Source organism: Calonectris borealis, chromosome 28 (assembly GCF_964195595.1).
Source record: "Calonectris borealis chromosome 28, bCalBor7.hap1.2, whole genome shotgun sequence".
Taxonomy (NCBI): domain Eukaryota; kingdom Metazoa; phylum Chordata; class Aves; order Procellariiformes; family Procellariidae; genus Calonectris; species Calonectris borealis.
In genome coordinates, this window is record NC_134339.1 from 5,111,566 (window position 1) to 5,129,654 (window position 18,089).

The 18,089-nt window shown below is 39.3% G+C and overlaps 1 protein-coding gene across 6 annotated transcripts in view; it reads right to left on the reverse strand.

The window, feature by feature from the left end:
• Positions 1–18,089, reverse strand: part of CRTC1 (CREB regulated transcription coactivator 1) — a 52,715-nt gene that overhangs the window by 31,533 nt on the left and 3,093 nt on the right. For all 6 annotated transcript variants that reach the window (XR_012677572.1, XM_075175613.1, XM_075175616.1 and 3 more), the window contains exon 2: positions 852–968. Coding sequence is in view for 5 of the 6 variants with exons in the window: in XM_075175613.1 (XP_075031714.1) it covers positions 852–968 (117 nt within the window). In the remaining variant the exon portion in view is untranslated. The remainder of the gene's footprint in view (positions 1–851; positions 969–18,089) is intronic.

Below are 18,089 nucleotides of genomic sequence, written 5' to 3' on the forward strand. Positions count from 1 at the left end.
CTTACCACATCCTTGTGAGATAAAATGTAAATGTTACGACTCAAAAAAGGAAAACTAATGCAGAAATTTTAATTATTTTGAGCACCCTAAATCAACTAACTATAGAGATCAGGAGTCCCACAAGTATCCATCAGCTAACCCTATCCACTATACAACATCTTTTGTCCAAGCATGTTTACTAACAGCAAAACATTCACATAAAACACTGATTTTCTGTTTATAGTGCATTACCTCTGGAGTCACAACAGCAGGAAAAGCAAAAAAAAAGCCAGTACATCTCTACATTTACTTTTCAGCCAGACCAAGGCAAAGTGACTATTCTAATACTGGTTTGTGTCCCATTGCCCCTTCTCCTCTCCTAAAATCCTTGCATTTATTCCCATGGAACATGCACATCACCATGGGGTACCTTCTTCAACACCCCCATCTCCCAGTGCTTTCTCATCACCTTGCATTATTTGCTTCCACTTTTGCTTTGAGTCTACAGTATCTTCACAGAAGGTTTCATTATGACTTTGGTACTGAACAAAAAAAACCCACCACCACCACGAATATTCACTGACAAAGAAATTGCATCGCCTCTGCATATTCTTGACACAAAAGCATCACGACTGGGGACAGGAGAACTATTATCTAACACTAGATATATACAATACAGAAATATCCACACACCCCATACACAACTATGTTCCATTCCAAAAGAGCAAAAGTTTTTGAAACAGGGTGATCTGCTGAGGCCATGGTGCTATGTTCCGAACCAGCAGCTGGCTCATGATCTCCTGTGAGGAAAAAATAGCATGCAGGCACAGCATTAATCACCAAAAAAGACGGAAACACCCTATTAAACTCACCTGGAAGGGCAGATCCATGGCACTGTTTCCAATCTGATTCACATTTGGCAGTGACCCACCGTAGTACTGGCCACGACTCTGTCCCAGTTGCAAATATTGGGTTTTCTGCAGCTGTAACTAAAAGAAAAGGAGGAGGAAAGTGTAAGGGCAACTCATTTATTTTTCAACTGTTTTAACTGACTCAACTCGACGCCATGTCCATTACCACCGAGCGTGGATACCATCTATAAACAGCATGAATTCAACTTCTCCACAAAGCATGGTTGGCAAACTGCCACGTTAGGTCTTGAGTGATAGTGTAAAGTGATGGAAGAAAAATCAACTTCATAGTCAGCGATCGTATTCAATTTCCAACAAATAACCACCACGTGAAACCACATGGCTCTTATGTCACCTGCTATTCTGAAAACCGGGACGTAAAAACCCCATGTGAGTCTGATCATGACTCTAATATCAAAATTAACCAGTTGTTCATGTGTGTGATACACAAATAAGAAAGTTATCTTACTTTAGTATATTGAGTATACTGTTTAACCAAATATTCAACTTTTTGAAGGTAACAGAGATGTTATAGCAGTTATAGCTTTCCACCATTAGGTAAGAGTTCTTGTTTCTTGCACCAGGAAAAGCTCTGTAGGAAGGGCAGAGACACAAGTTTTCAAAGCAAACCCAACCAACCAAAAAAAAAAAAAACAGCAAAGAATTCCTTACTGAACAGGTATGCATGAAAACAAATGTGACAGTCTGCAAAGTTTCAATAAATGCTAGGTATCACTCTTCAGCTCTGAATGACACCTCTCTACTAAAATATTCTAGTATGCTTTCCCATAGTTGTATACGTTTCTGGTGTACAAAAAAGCGTGCAGAAGAAAGCTGTTTCTTTTCTACTCAAACATCAACTTATTTTTATTGTCACTTCTTTCGGAAGACTACTATCGCAGCAGTTCATTAATAAGAGCTACAATTTTTGATTAATCTTTTGTTAGTGACCTTTCTCAATTTTTTAGTTTAGTAGTACCAATATTTAAAGCACCAGCTCTGTAACGTTCCCACTCAACATATCTAGATTTAATACCACGCTGCCACCGAAGCCCTGTTTTACACTGATAAAGCAGAATTTGCAATCATCTGAAGACAACAATCCTGCTCCCAGGGATGCGTCTTCCAAGGACTGAAGAAACTACAATTAAAGTAGCAAAGAAATGAGCTTACATAAGTTAGTTCCCTCTCCTCCCACTGTGGAGGAGTACATATTGTATAATGTATGTTGTTCCTCACTAGATGTCAACTGGCTGTTTTTGCATTCTGAAATGCAAGAACATTCCTAGATTGGTAGCAAAGAATTGTTTAAAGACTAAATGTTCAGATCTTGGACTAGCTGCAGGTTGGTTGCTAAGGTACTGTAGTGTGTACATCAACAAATCTGGTTTAGTTTCATTCAAATAGATCCGAAAGCCTTTGCCTCGCAATGCCAGCATTCTGAAGAGCAAAGTTTGGAAAAGTACTAGAAAACGCGACATCCCCAAAACTGGATGTTTACATGGTTTTTTTTCTTTACACTTTCTTCAAGTAAAGGAAATGGCAGTGTGGAAACCGGTGGCCCTGCCTCTACAGCTTTACCACAGAGGCCCTGAGGTTGAGTGAAGATGTTTCCAGCAAAGCGAAGAAGAGCTAGCACCCTCCCTGTTGACGAGGTGATCTATGCAGAGTCCTGGGATAAAACGGTAATACCACAAGCAGGGACGCTGAGCGGTGTGGACCGCGAGGATACCACGCTGCACACTGATAGCACCAAGACGGGACAGGAAGAAAAGGGACCAGTCTGCTTAAATCATGCCGACACTTAGGAGTATATATATTAAAATAGTCCCTGAACAGAGGAGGAGAAAATGGGATCACCCCGAGGCAAAACAGTGAATGCATTCTTCCGACTTTAAAACTATCCCTAGGAAAGCAACCCAAATACCCTCTATTCACAGAATCTGCCCTAGAAGCCACCAATTTCCAAATACACAGACAGTCAAAATCTACGGCTTCAGCTGAGGGATCGAATTAATCCAAAACTTACAAGACAGCTCTTAGAGATGAAAACCCTCTATGGAACGGGCGCTCTCAAAAGCCTCAACTATTCGGGCAGGACACCAGTCGCAAAGTGGCCGATGTTTATTTTATTAACCAAAGGGCAAATAAATCCCCTTAGCCTGAAGACTTAAAAAAATATTCAGTCTGCCGTATCAAACGGTTCAACAAGATCCCATCTAAAAGACCCCCCACCCCTTTTATTTTGCCATTTTTTGACACGCAATTACAATCCAGTGCTCTCTAAGCAACACATGAAACTAGAGAAACGCTGTGCGCTGGTATCACTTAATGAGTCACAGCCCCTCTAACTCATAGCTGCAGATCACCAAAAGCACAATATCAGAACTAGCTGTGCTTTTTGCCTGGCCCGTACATATGTTTTTGTTGTTAAAAAAAGGCTTGCTTGGGATTGGTGCCAAACATTGAAGTAACTGTTTCAACAGGTGTTGGTTTCTTTTAAAAAACCTACTATAAGACGCAAAGGGGTGGGGGGGTTGTTTTATGTTTTTTTAATGTTTTGGCCTTCCCCTGTACATACCTGCCTCAAAGCATAATGTAACCAGGAGGTCACGACCATTTGTCTTTCCATTGCAGTCAAACATGGAAACGAGGAAACACAAGAGATCGAGAACTGAAGCAGTTCTCAAAAATGAGCTTGTTAAATGGCTTTGCAGTATCATTAATTTTAGTAACGCTACCTTCGATAAACACTTTTGGAGATCCGTGCCAAAAATAAGAAAACTGAGTGCTTGTTATTGCTATCATATATCATTACACCAGCGTGTAGATCTGTATTTGTTCCTCTCTTCAGCCTCCTGTCTTTTAACAGCAAGTGGCCCCCAGACTACACGGTTTATAGGAGACCATCAACAACTGCCACTTGCAATCTATGAAGATCAAGTGTAAGCAGAGCAGGCCAGTTTGCTGAGCGCCTCAAACCTCCAGCTTTTTAGCTGGTAAGAAAGCGTTTTTACATACTGCGACATTAGACCTTACTGTCATTCCAACAGATCTCGAGTAAAATCAGCTCAAGTCTTTCAAAGCAGAGGATCAGCAAAAAAACCTGCAAATTTCACCGTCATGCTTCGAGATAACTCAGGAGTCTCGAGTCTTACTAAGGGGATCTGTGCACAAAGGCAGGCAGCACTGAAAATGAAAACAGACATTGGTTGTGACTAAAATGAACATTTCCTCCTTTTTCTGTAAAACTACCTTGTGAGGTGAATTAAGTATATTGCACAATTTGGGGTCTGGGGATTAGGTCTGAAGAAGGGGATTGTGGGGTTTTATTTTAAAAGGATAAAAAAGCCTTTTCTTAATAGAAAAATTCAGATTACTCTTAAAATGTTAACAAGTCTCATGACAACTCTAGCTTTATCTCCTGGGGTTAGATTCAATTAGTGGCAACTTGCTTTCTATATGAATTTAGATAGTGAAGTACGATAACTTAGTGTTCACCAGATATATTCATTTCTTGAACCACGAGAACTTAGTGACTCTACATTACAGCTTTTCCATTTATGTATTATGTGGCCAAGATAATAGCTCCTTGACGGTTGAAAATATTGCTAAATATTCCAGTTCTTTCCTGAGAAAGCTTTTGGTAAGGAAAAAGCTTTTGCTTGTTAAACAATTTTACTTCTGCTTGACATTCTTATTCAGAAAAAACGCTTCCCAAACGACAGATCCTAACTGAATCTGTAATTTTCCCTCCACCAACATTTCTCCTATGCTACTTAAAGAAAAAATGAAGATTTTAAGTTAAAATCCAATTTAATCGTCAAAAATCAAATACTTCTGCATAAGCACTTTTCTAGAATAGCTGAAAATGTTCCCTAAATAAAAGGTTGACACACTGTTGGTTCGCCAGATTTGAAGTTATGTTAAAACCAATACATTTCTGCAAAGGTGCAAGAGTAACAATCCGCGAGGCAGCAGCAGCATCTTTACAGGAATTGTTACCTTTCCATGTAGTAATTAGGAATTTGCAGGCAATTACATTCTGAACTCAGCTAACAGTTGAGTAACATGACATGATCTTATTCTGGTTAATGGAACCGGACACACACAACTTTGGTAAGAAATAAAAATATTAGATTTAACACAATTACTGACTTGCTAGCAATGGAACATTCTTCCAGATACTAGCTTTTATGTGAACCCATTTATATGAACTACCACAATTTTTCCATTTAGATTGGGTTAAGGTTTTCTGGATATACAGCTGTATTTGTAGGGAGAGATTCAAGTTATACAATAAAAATTTAAAAAATAAAAAAAAAAAGGAGAGAAACATATCCTTAAAAGCATATCCAGTTTTCCTACAGACCTTCTAAGTGTCCAAAATACGCAGATGGGACTCAAAAGAAGCATTTATTAAAATTCAACACTTCAACTTCTCTAAAATCTTCCCAAAAAATTCTGGGCAAATTACAAACTTATGGACAGAACTCAACTGTAATCAAACAGCAAATTTGACACTGGAATGAAGTCAATCAAAATCCACTATAGCTGTTTCTTTTAAAATGCCCTTTTTAATACATAAAAATTTGATTCCCATAAGCGTAATAAAAGGGTGGAGTGTCCTTTTCACAAAAAACCCCCTAAGATATCTGATGAATACAGGAAGTAAGATTTCATGATAACTGCTCTTTTGCCGGTTTGCAGTTTCCATACCAAGCTTTCTTATAAATTCTAGCTTTTCACTTCAGAAAGCTTTCTCTTTAGCATGTTGAGGCTAGTAAGCAGCAAAACGAGCGCAGATTAAAATTAGAAATGTCTTATTAAAGCTTAATTGGAAATTAAATTCTGTTTGAAGGATTAACTGGAAGTTTTAGAGACTGCATTATAGGTAAATCCTGTTGTTGAAAGCAGTTCAAAGTTTCCCAGCTGGACACGTCTGAAATTTCTCAGGAAGGCTTTCTCCTAGAGCAACCAGAGGCAGGACCTGCCACGGAAAAGAATATACAGTTGCCTGCAGTTTTTAAACCGGTTGGGATTGATTTGGCATCCTCAATAATATGTCACTGCTATTTTCTGATCTCTCCCGAGGAATGAACTCACAGCCCAACTCTTGGTAGAAAGCTCTGCCTCAATGAAAAGGCACTTACATTACTATTTTTGGCCTCTCTGCAGAAGAGCCAAAGACAGTAGAGACCAAGTGCCCTTTTATCCACAAAACTGGACTTTTCAAGTTACGCAGGTAGGGCAGCAAAAGAGAAAAACTTTCCAGGTCAAGTGCCTCTCCTGTGAGCAAGCAGAAGGCAGACAGTCTCCCAAACTACTAATCTGGCTTCTTTCTCCAGCATGAAATTAAACACTAAGTCAAACAAACCCTCAAGACAAGTCAGTTACTCAGTGGAATCCCAGTGGAAGTATTTTCTTCAAAGGGAGATTTCTTCCCATTCACAATCCTCATGTTGATAAGAAAAGCAAATACAGTCTTAAAAAGAAAGAAAGTTAACATCAATTTAATGATTCACAGTTATTGCATTTAGACTTAGTGGCAATACAGCCACTAGTTAAAAATCACCCATCTAACTATTAAATTTAAAAAGTTCTTTACGTTTGTGTCCAAGTTGCCAAAAACTATCTGACAATTAACTAACTGCTCTGACCACCAAAAGAGTGTGGCTCCTCCCTTCCCCTCAAACTAACCTTTTTCTGTAAATATTCTGAAGTTCGTATCAGAATTTGAATTTTAAAAACTCTGCACTTGCTACCCAACCAATTTCTAAAATTAATATACATCAAAATAACTGCTCATTTACTCCATTTACTCACCCTCCATGAAAGCTGTCTAGAATTTATTTAATTAAATGACGAAGGATTCACAAATCAATAAAAGAGAATCCTGGTAAGCCAAGGAAAAGAACATTTAAATGTTAGCCACAATTTCATTAATTATAGCAGGTATTCATCCGCCAGTCCTTCTCTACATCAACAGACCCAGACACAATCTCATTAAAGCCAAGAACCTAAAATTAATATCAATAATGAGAAGACACAGAAAGTTATTAGCAGAAAAAAGTTTCATGAGCAACGGAGGATATAGTTTTATAGTACAACCAAGCAGATCACACCGTGGAGAACAGAGTCCCAGTGCTCCGCTGCCTTTTCTTTCCCAGGAAAGCTGTATAACCTTGCCCCTCTCCTTGCACCCACACTCTTACGACCTGAAAGAAATCCGGTTAAAGAAGCTGAACCAGTAGAAAAACTGTGTGGGTTAGCTTAGTTTCTCTTAACTTGCTCACCCCACAACCAGATGAATTTTTGGTAGTAGAAGGGAAACAAGAGATAGCAGCGGGAGCCAACAAAAGGACAATTTCTTCCAATATTCAGCACCAGAATAACTCAGCGGTACGGTCCAATTTCACATTAAGTTTCAGGGCTGCCTACTGAAGCAGATGTCTGAGCAAACCTCATCTTCACTCTCGCGGAAGCTGGAAGGTCTGAAAAGAATGAGTCAAATGAACAAGAGAGACCGGGGCCTCACGTTACGGCATTTCTGTCTTCCCTCTGCCACCAAAGTTCCTCAGGACGCTACATGAGCAATTAAGGGCTTTTTCAGAGGCAACTGCTAATTTTCAGATTACTCAGCACAAAATATCGGTGATCTGTCAGAATTACCAATTGGGGTCTAAAGTACTACTTCTGGAGTCAACTGGACCTGCGCTGCGAATGTATAAAGCACTTTAAAATTGAAGGACTGCTGTTGGGTTTTCCCCCTGAGTACCAAGTGTATCAAATTGAACATTCAAAGCATCAATTTCTTCTATTTTACCGCTTGCATCTTAGTTATCCTCCTACAAAATGAGACTAATCACACCAGAAGAATATGGTAAAGATTAAGTTGGTTTTGAACTACTTAGACTCCTTAACAGCGTAAGGCGCGGAGCACTTCCCTGGGGGTTTAATTATCCTATCAGCAAACCAAAGTTTGACTGGTGCACTCTAGGGCCCAGAGCTATACGCTGAACAATGTGGATAAATCAAGATATTTAACAGCCTCCCAGTAAGCCACCATTATCTATCTTTCTGCTGAAAGAGGCAGGGGTCTCAGTCTCACGAGGGGAGTGGGGAATATATGACAAATTAATTAAAGACTATCATACTGCTCACGCAGAAGGAGATGAATGAAGATTGGAAAGACTTTTGGAATGCTTGACTTTTTAATCTATATAATGCTTTTGTAGTTTGAGTATAAATGATACGTTAATACTGACCGTTTTCATAGTGCTATCAGGTTTTTGACCATTTATGGCAAATAATTAAAAAGGCTTCCATTATTTAGATGTTACAGATTAAAATCCACCTATGCACGTTACCTAATAGTTGAATAGGTGGCTAAAGAGATGGATGTCTATTTGCAATTTTAGCCCTTTACTTTCATTTTCCAAGTAATTAAAAATTGGATGATGAAATCTAATAACATCAATACCTTCCCTTTCATCTGAAGATGCACCCGCCGAAGTGCGTATGTGATAGATGTTTCTTTTCAATCCAAAGTATGTCCCGATGGTCAGGGGAAATAAATGTTATGATGTAAACCCGCTTCTTTTAAATTGTCTTTCAGAGCACCTACCGCTACTCTGCCTAGTATAAAAGAAAAAGGTGCAGTATCAGGAAACTACAGCACAAGTTCTTTTCTCAAAGACACCGATTCTCTAGAAAATGGCTTGACCACAGAACTAGATTAAAAAAATCTAGAATTACACAGAAGTATGCAGTCTGCTATCAGCCCCTTGAAGCTAGTGCATGCTGTAGATATAAAAACAGAGCTCTGAAAACTGCGTTCCTTTAAAAATCAGAACACATTTAAATGTGCCTGCTGCAAAGCAAGTGACACTCTTCTTTTATTTCTGAATAATCAACCATTCACGGCAACAACGAAAAGCAAACACGGCACACAGAGTCATGCTAGAATAGAAAAAGCGTAGCTAGCTTCTTCACAACTCTTCCTGGCTAATGGAGACAGACTACACAGACTAATTTATCAGAGAAAAAGAAGGGAGAATCCCTTGCATTCCTCTCTCCTTTGGGCTGTCACAATCAGGAAGAAACACCACCAAGCCAGATTTCTAAAGTAACTTATTTCCTGCAGTTTCAAGTACTGATCCAACAGCAGCAGAGGATCCAAATGCGCAGCTGTTCCTCCCAGGAAGACTGGTAAAGGAAATGAAGTCTGAAGTTTAGAGGAAAGGTATAATCCGCAGTGATAGCAGCTGCTCTGTCTGGGTCACCTGGGATTTAAAATATTCCATCATCAGCTTTGTAACAAAATGTTTTGCAATGTGTTTTTTTAACTTCAGTATGTTTTTATTTTCATATAAGTGAAGATTTTAACACTGGCTAGAAACAGACAAGTGCGGACAAGCCGAGCAAAAGTTTCCCTTGTTGCCTCTGCCAATCATATTTGGCCTTCTAATGCTATTAGCATCCTAGCGCAATAGATATTGCAGAGAAAAGTACTACCAAGCCAAAACAGGAAGCCAAATGTCTACTACAAACTAAGTGAAAATTACCACGAAAAAATCCAGACATATGGTATGAACTGGATTTGAACCCATGCTTTTAGAACTGCTACATCATTGTTTACTCTTCCATCACCATAACTGTCATTTAAGTCACTTTCAAGTATTTGTTCCATTATCACATCGACATGTCAGGACACAAACAGAAAAACTCTGCAGGCCAGCCAAACACAGTCATAAGAATAAAAATTCAAGAAAAGGAAAAAAAAATGCATTTTTGCTTCTTTTTTTTTTAGGGAAGGAATCTGTTGTAATATATTGGAATTCAGCAGCCACAAAAGAGCAACAGCTTTGTTTCTGCCACGCTGAAACACTTCACAACCAACTCCTTACTCACAGCAGAGCTGCAAACACAAGGCCAGCACTGCACTTGATTTTTAGTGGATAGCTATGGTACACCACCAACTATACTGTTCAAGGATTGAGGGTTTTCCCAATGCACTAAAATACTCAACTTTTCTCAGGCTTCAGAAATTAACAACAAAACGGGAGGTGACATATTCAAGGACCAGAACCAAAGGGATTCTGCTACAGCCTGTGAGCGTGCCAGCTCACACGAACTCAGTACGAGGGTCTGCACGGAGGGAAGGGGAAGCAGAATCCTCCCCCTCTATCTCACGGAGCTTGAAAGGAAAGAGGAGCTCTCCCCAGGTGCCATGAAAAAATAAATTGGGAATCAGAAGAAGAGTTTTTCATCAACAGAGTAATGAAATCTGCTAGTCAGAGGAAAGGGAACAGCAAGACAGCTAAGTTAAGATTTAATAAACCTGATTAAGCTTAAAGGTTACCTGATAGTATTACATACATGCTGCAATTCCAGCTGCTTACCAGTAAAACCGTGAGGTCTCAAAAGGTGTGCACCTACTGGAACACCTGCGTGGGGCCCTTGCAGCTGCATAAAAGCCTCCACAAAATCAGGGCAGTCCTGAATGATTCTGTGCTTTGAAAAGGAGAGAGGAGATGACAAAGTAAGCTCTCATCTCTAGTGTCTATGACAATGCTAGTCATTTGAGGAAGGTATTCCTATTGGTTTATTTTTGGGACTATCTAAAACCATTTAATTTTTGCAGCTAGCATGTCCATAAAGCAAAGACCTGCAAAGGCAAAGATCACTTTCTCTCCGCTTCAGGTCGTGCAGCCGTTACTGTAGGTTCTTCCTCATCAAAACACCGTCTCGGTCACCTGGCTGATCCATGTAGCGAAAAGCAGAGAACAGGAGAAAAAGCAAACCTGAAAAGATTAGACATAGCCCTAGCCCACACAGCTGAGGTGCAAAGCGTCACTACTATAAACCAACTTAAAATAAACTTCTCCCAAGTGGTAACTGTAATACTGCTTTGCTAAAAGCATTATAGTCCAGTCAAATAACTTTCATTCATAAGAGCCGAGGTATATATTGATCAGCAAAGCTTAAACAGGAATCATCTGAATCCCTGCCAACTAGCGATCACTGCACTTTTAGCACTCCAAGGGAGCCAATTATTACTCATGAGTTCATGATGTTTTCTTCACCTTCCTGTTGAAGAGGTTATTTAAGACCTCAAATCACTTAACTGGACTGTTTTGTCCTGTTATGAGTCATCTACAAATTCCAAGGCACCATTAGATTCTCCTTCAGGAGCTGCAACCAACTCCCCAGATTGCCTCAGCTATAAAACTGTGAGGAAACGGGGTTATAAAAGTTACACACATACTCGGACCTCTACCCCCAGATGTCTTCTAGAATTCATGTGAAAGTGAAAAGATCTCACCCCCTAACGTACACTTACTATTTATAAACCACCCCAAAGCCGCATCATACTCCAGATCAAAAATCCTTTTTCTTGTGAACCCGAAGAGAACAAACCAGAATGTTTACCTTCTGTGGAGAAAGAGGAGGGGAAAGGGAGGAAGGTAGCAGCATTTAATGCTGCAATTTTTTTTTTATTGTTATTTATTTCTGTTTTACACCAGCAGAACTTTGAACAGTGGCACTTCTTTACGCATTAGCTGCATTTAACTTTCTCCAAAAAATGAACTAATATGAACTATTTGATGTTTTGGGGTTTGAGGGCAAAGAATTGGTAAGAACACACCTTGCAGAATTTGAATAAATAAATACAGTAATAATAATAAAAAATAATAAATAATAGAATTTAATACACAAGCTGTCACTCTGTTTAAAAACTTTGCTATTTCTGGTGAACAAAGGTTTACTGTTTAAAACTTAACAGTCACAACTGAGTAGCAAGTAAAAACAGGATACAGCACAACTAGAGACTTAAAATAGTGACTATTCTTCAGAGTTCTGCTCTATCACCGGGCAGAGAGCCAAGCTAAGCTACAATATGAACCAAAGCTGATTTGCACTGCTTTTAAAAACAAACCAGATCCCGTGTCAGTTCTGCAAATGCCACCTTCTTTTCCGAAAGGGTTTCAAAAGAGAAAGGCATGTATGTTGCTGATAATTCAATATAACGCATCAGAGAGGACTCATACTTGAAGCTCATTGATTATTTGATAGCAAAAGAATTCTTAGCCTGCCTGATATATTTAAATCTAGCACAACACTCTCAAAATCTATTTATTTTAATGATCATTATTAGCTAACAAGGTACTTTTAAAGAAAATACTCATTCTGAGCAGGCCAACATATCTGTTTGCTGGTTGATGGACACCACTTCAGAGAACAACAGAGAATCAGCGTCCAGGCTAAAAAAATGTTCCTAAACCATCCCCATTCCTCCTATTGAAATGTCTCAGAAAAGATGAAATAAAAGCAGAGATGCCCTCATTAAGCAAGATAAAAATAGCTTTTATGTTCCATTTTTTATTTTTAGCTAAAGAATGAAAATTCGGTTATGTAACCCTACAAGTTTCGTACATTAGGAGACAAGCAGGGCATGTTTGCACTCTTTGGAGTTCATCAGCGATCAGGAGAGCACCTAACTGCACCGATAGTAGCCACAAGCACAGCTGGTTCAGTTAAAAACCTATTGGTACAGAATAAATGCACGATTTAGCTGCTGCCGAGGCTCACGTTGGTTCCCACGCAGAGAAAGCCATTTCATGATGACGTTCAGTCCATGATACCAAGATAACACTTCACCAGTCCCCAAAACCACCATGGCCTTTGCAGCATGTTCTTCCCTCCAACAAGTCTTCCCACTGCAGCTCAACCTTAAGCCCTCCTATTACAGCTCAAGAAATTGTTCATAGCTCTTAAGATGAGGCATCAGACAACTCTCTAGGTATTAAAAATGTCTGCCATTAGAGTCAAAATTCTTCGAATGCAAAAGGCTCGTACAATGTAATCATTTCACTGCACAAGAGAAAAATCTAATTACAATGAGAAGGTCAATAAGACATTTGAATCTGAGCAGGCTGGTGGAAACTTGTGCAATATTTAAGGTATTATTTCTGCTCTTCTCTCACTAATGGAGAAATGCCACGGAGGTGGCGAGGGGGAACAGGGTCTTGCGGAATTGCGACTAAAAGACTGCAACAAGGACAATCCTTGTCCATTGCGTGTACGGACAGAACAAGGAGAAACCCAGTAACAACACTCCGATAATTGGTGGCTGCTGAATGGATGCCATGACTACAATCTACATAAGACTTTGCAAGGAAAGCAAAAGTGAAAAGTCAGTATATGAAACAATCACTGTCTTCCCTTTTGCTACTGAGGGTTTTTTTCCCCCTTAATCCAGCTTATGGATGTCGAAACACCACTTAAGGACTCCAGAGATAGAAAAATCTTCTGCACAGCTTCACATCGCTACAAGATGCTGCTTCTACAACAGGTCTAAAGAGGCACCAATGTACAGAAAGGCAGGTCACAAATAACTGATATGCTTTCTCGGTTGAGAACTATCACCATCTGTCAGAAAATACATATATTTTGGAAAATCAGCTCAAATTCCCTCCTCTTCGAGACCTCAGCTGTCCAAGGAAAATAATACTAACATAAATAGTAATAGTTGGGTATCAAAATTAGTTGAAAATTCATCTAACAGAACTGCAGTCTTACATTATCACATCTTACTACTACGTAGTGATAAGTAACCATACTAAAAAACACGAGCACGTAGCCCAGCAGGGATATCACAGAGGGTATTTTCCCAGTCATCAAGAAAAGTGATAGACCAAGTAGGCAAGAAAGTAAAATACACACTGAGAAAATCTGCCTGTAAAATACAGACTTTTAGACAAGAATCATGAAGTGCTGTAGAATTATTTCTGAAGCCGAAAGCCAGAATGCATCATTTCATTCTCCTCTACTCCATTATTTAGGACCCGCTTTTTGTGGGTGTGTGGTGCTGTTGATTTATTGCAAAGGATTGTGCTGGTACAAGGGGAAGAATTTTCAGTTCCCAAGAAATAATTTGCAAAACAGGACTATTATCAACACTCAGTTACAACTTTATAATTTATAAAGTACCAATGAGATCATACAAAAACATCCCTGGTTGATAAATATGCGCTTTTGCAATGCTCATTTGGCTTAACAAGTACCAGTGGAGATCTTGACAGAAATCTTATTCCTGGATATCACTTACACAGCACTAAACATGCTATGCAAACCATTTAAAACAAATCAAAGCAACATTTTAAATATTAACTCCTATGCACTATCAGATACGCTGATCTTAGCTAATGAGTTAATAAAGACTCACAAGTTTGGCTACCACCTCGAGTTTACACCAAAGCCTTTGGGACCGCATTTGTTTATCGAAATGCAAGTAGTTTAGACCAAAGGAAAAAAAGGGGCAGCAGCACTGAGGTCACAACCGGTCGCTGTCACAAAATGAACACTGCTGCAGGTTTATGTTCACAAAAAATCTGCCAGATTTTGAGTTTGCTTCTTTTCACCCACTTACTCCAATCCTGTCAGCTACCATATACCCTCGACTACAAAGCAACAGCTACTCCAGCACATCCACAAAAACACCAGGGTAAAATTCCAGGCATCACAACCAGAAATGTTATTTTAAAAAAGAATAGCTTATGTTCTTTATTTTTTTAAAATACAGTATTACATTTGCTGAAAAGTGCCCTGAAGTATACTTGAGTTTCAGATCCTACATTAGGTACAAAAATAATGATGCCAGCATGGAACATACCATTAGAGACTGATCAATGCTGTCAGGGAGATTGACAAAACCGCTATAATGCAGCCCAAGAAAACGCTCCTTTGCAATTAGAGATAGATAATAGAAACCAAAGACAAATATTTAGCCTTTAAGACATTCTGTTTAAATCCCTTCTGATCATTTTTGAGAAGATGTCTACTTTTTGCCAAATTAGTATTTTATTACCACTACAATGAAAGCGTCTAGAAATACTTGATAATTTCTTACAGAACAATTTACACATTTAGTCAGAGCAGGAAACTGCCTGGGCTAAAGCTCACCTCAAAGAAACTCCAAACCCCTCGGTTTGATTTAACATGGCCAACCCCTGATGCAATCCACCGCACGGCCATGCCGGAGCTCGCGCTAACACGGCGCTGGGCAGCCACAGGAGTGAAAGCTTACACGAGCTTAAATGTACACGATGCTGCTGCCTCAGCAAAGAATCAGGGTCTTGGTCTTGATAAGGCACGGTAAATGCTTCATAGCTAAAATCAATGACAATAAATTGATTGTAAAAACTGAAAACAAATGGTTAGTGCTAAAAGTGGTGGTTTGATGAACGGCAGTTTAAAATAAAAGTCTCTTCCAAATTAGCACAAGTAATCCAAGACAGTTAGAAAAATAAAAAATGCCGTTTACATGATAAAAAAACTAAAATAAAAAGTCATCTGATTGAGAAACCTAACGACAGTTAAAAATGATTTTCAACACCGTGTCCTTACACAATCAGCTTATGGGCTTTCCAGGGCATAGGGGTTTCCTCCCCTCCTTTTGGGGTTTTTTTTTGCGCTGTGTAAAGAACAGCTCTTTTCTGTTTCATCTAACAGGTACTGAAGAAAGTTTGTGGCTAGGCCACATGGCTACTAAAATAATTCTTCAGTACAACATATTCTTGAAAACTACTTTAACGAATGATTCCTCTTGTACCGTTTTGTGGTTCAATGCTTTACTTACACAGAGAACGCTCGTTTACCTCTGCCCTTCTACTGATGCCAGCATATAATTCAGATTAACACAGCATCAAGTCTTCCTGTTGACTGATGGTTTTGCCATGTCTGTAACTTCTACAGGAGGTTTGTAGCTCCTATATTCGCAGCTATAACTCAAAGTCATCAAAACTACATACTTCATTTTGTAAATACAAGACCAAGAAAACCAGTACCCAGACCTAAAACTTTTCAGGATCTTAACTACAGGCAAAGCTCACCTCTGCAAGAATGGCTCTGCAGCTGGGTAATTCACTTCGAGGGAAAACCCCAAATCACCCTCAAAGAGCTGGAAGAACTGACATCCTTGAGGATGTATTCTCTTACTAAATGAGTAGCTTCTATAAATGCAAATTACTGCAAATGCTCTCCACTGCTGAAGCTAAAGAAAACTTTGAAATGCAACACACTGAGCTCAGTTCCGCATGTTCATCCTGTGAATTACAATTAATACATTGAAATATAGTGGTTGTACAATCACAGTTTTACATGCCTACAGATCCTTCATAGCTTTGCTACATCATTAAAACAGACGGACTTGGCCACTGCACAGAAAAAGACTTTCAGCACTGAAGCAAGCAGCTGTAACACATGGTAATGATGGAGTAATAATAAAAAAAATCATTGTCTCCTTGAAGAAAAACACAACAAAAACCTGACTGCGTTTACCAGAAGAAACATTACACTGCTAACTGAAGTATGCGAGTTCTCCAGCATGGCATATCAGAAGCCGACTCGCATGTTTACCTTGGACAGCTCAGGCGAATTAAGGAAACAGAGATTCTTTGTGCCCCTGCGGGTAGCTCACCTCTGCATTTTCACTCCCTGATTTACAATAATTCTTTCAAAGAATTAACGACACTACACCATCATTTCAGCATGTTCAATGCAGTTACTCGCCCAGCCTGTGTTTGTCAAAAGAACGACGATGCCCACAGCCGGCGGTACAGATGCGGCGATGTGGGGAGCGTGTTTGGCGGTACAGAAACCAACTGACTTGGTTCTGTGTCCTGCTTCATCAGAGGAGTTAGAGGAAGATCACGGATGAAGCCTAAGCGACCTATTTCTTGGCCTGGAAATGTGCAAATACAGAGTCCAAACCCTGTATTTGGGAAAGTAACGAAGAAGAAAAACACCATCTAGAGCTTGAAAAATTAACATTTCTGTTTGGAGGGAAACTCACGATACTATTAACTTGAACAAAACTGCTTCCAGCTGAAAGCATTAATCTCCGTGCTTGGAGGGCTCAGTCCTGATTTTGATGCATTTCTTTAATATCTTTCAGACATTCAAAAATACTATTACTTAGCCAGGAATTTCTTTTTTTTAATCAAATTATTTAATAAAAACATGCTGAAGACATTAGGAAACATTGCAACACTGTATCATCATCATCATCCGTGTTTCTCATTTTTAAAACCACAGATTAGCATTCCTGATTTAACTAAGCTTTTAAATACTGTTTTGCATACTATCTACACCGAATGATGCTCTGTGAATGTACAAAGAGACATTTTTAATCTTTTCCGCAGCCAGGAGGAACAAGTAAATGAGTGACTGTCTCATACGTAAGTACAAATTTTGTTACAGGGAGGTGTGTGCCTGTGTATGTGTTTTACACACACACGAATACAAACTATGGGGGTTTGACTTGATTTTTATCTAATTTCACTTCAGTCAAATGGCCATCTATGGATAGCTATGCCATTACAATATATTCCACTTGAAAAAAGAAATCTAAACCAGGATCTTCGTATTAAAAATATTCAGGTTTAAAATATAAACACCACCTTTTTACTTCACATAGTTTTCAAGAACTCGAAAAAGCAATGCAGGCACACACAACTTTTGATAACACCTAAAAACACGCAAGCAAACCCTGTCACGGCACCAAGCATCGCATTACGTACTTGGGAACACAGAAAATAAGTTTTCCGTCACTGAGGAACACAGGTTATTACTAAAGATCCTCTTTTTGAGAAGTGCTGTGAGCAGTAGCTCACTGAGATACCTTCTACAAGTTGCCCCCCTGCACGGGGGGCTTTGTGTGCAGGAAAAGACTGTATAAGTAGTGCTGGAAGTTTGCTGAATGTTTCCAAACATCATCATTAACCTATTTTTTCTTCCCTGTTTTCATTCCAGTAACAGCAGCAGCAGCACAGCTCTGCAGGCAGGTGGGGCTGGGAGACAGCACCGGCTGGCAGGTTTTTGGAGTTGCGGGGGGGGGCTTTTTTCAAGGTCCATAAGAGAGAGCTCAAACACAGATCCGGCTGAAATCCCTCAAAACTTAAGTGACTTTAACAATATATATTAAAAAACCAACCCTGGAAACCTGAGAACATTTCCAGCTGAACAAGTAAAATGCAGGGACTAGCTATGCCCAAATTTTCTTTAAAATCTTACATCCTCCAGCATTTGAAGAGCCATACATTGAAGAGCTCAGCACTATCTGTGTTATCCTGTATGTTAATGTTTTGTTAATTACAATTTTAAAGGGCAGCGACAGCCTTGTATGAGTAAATA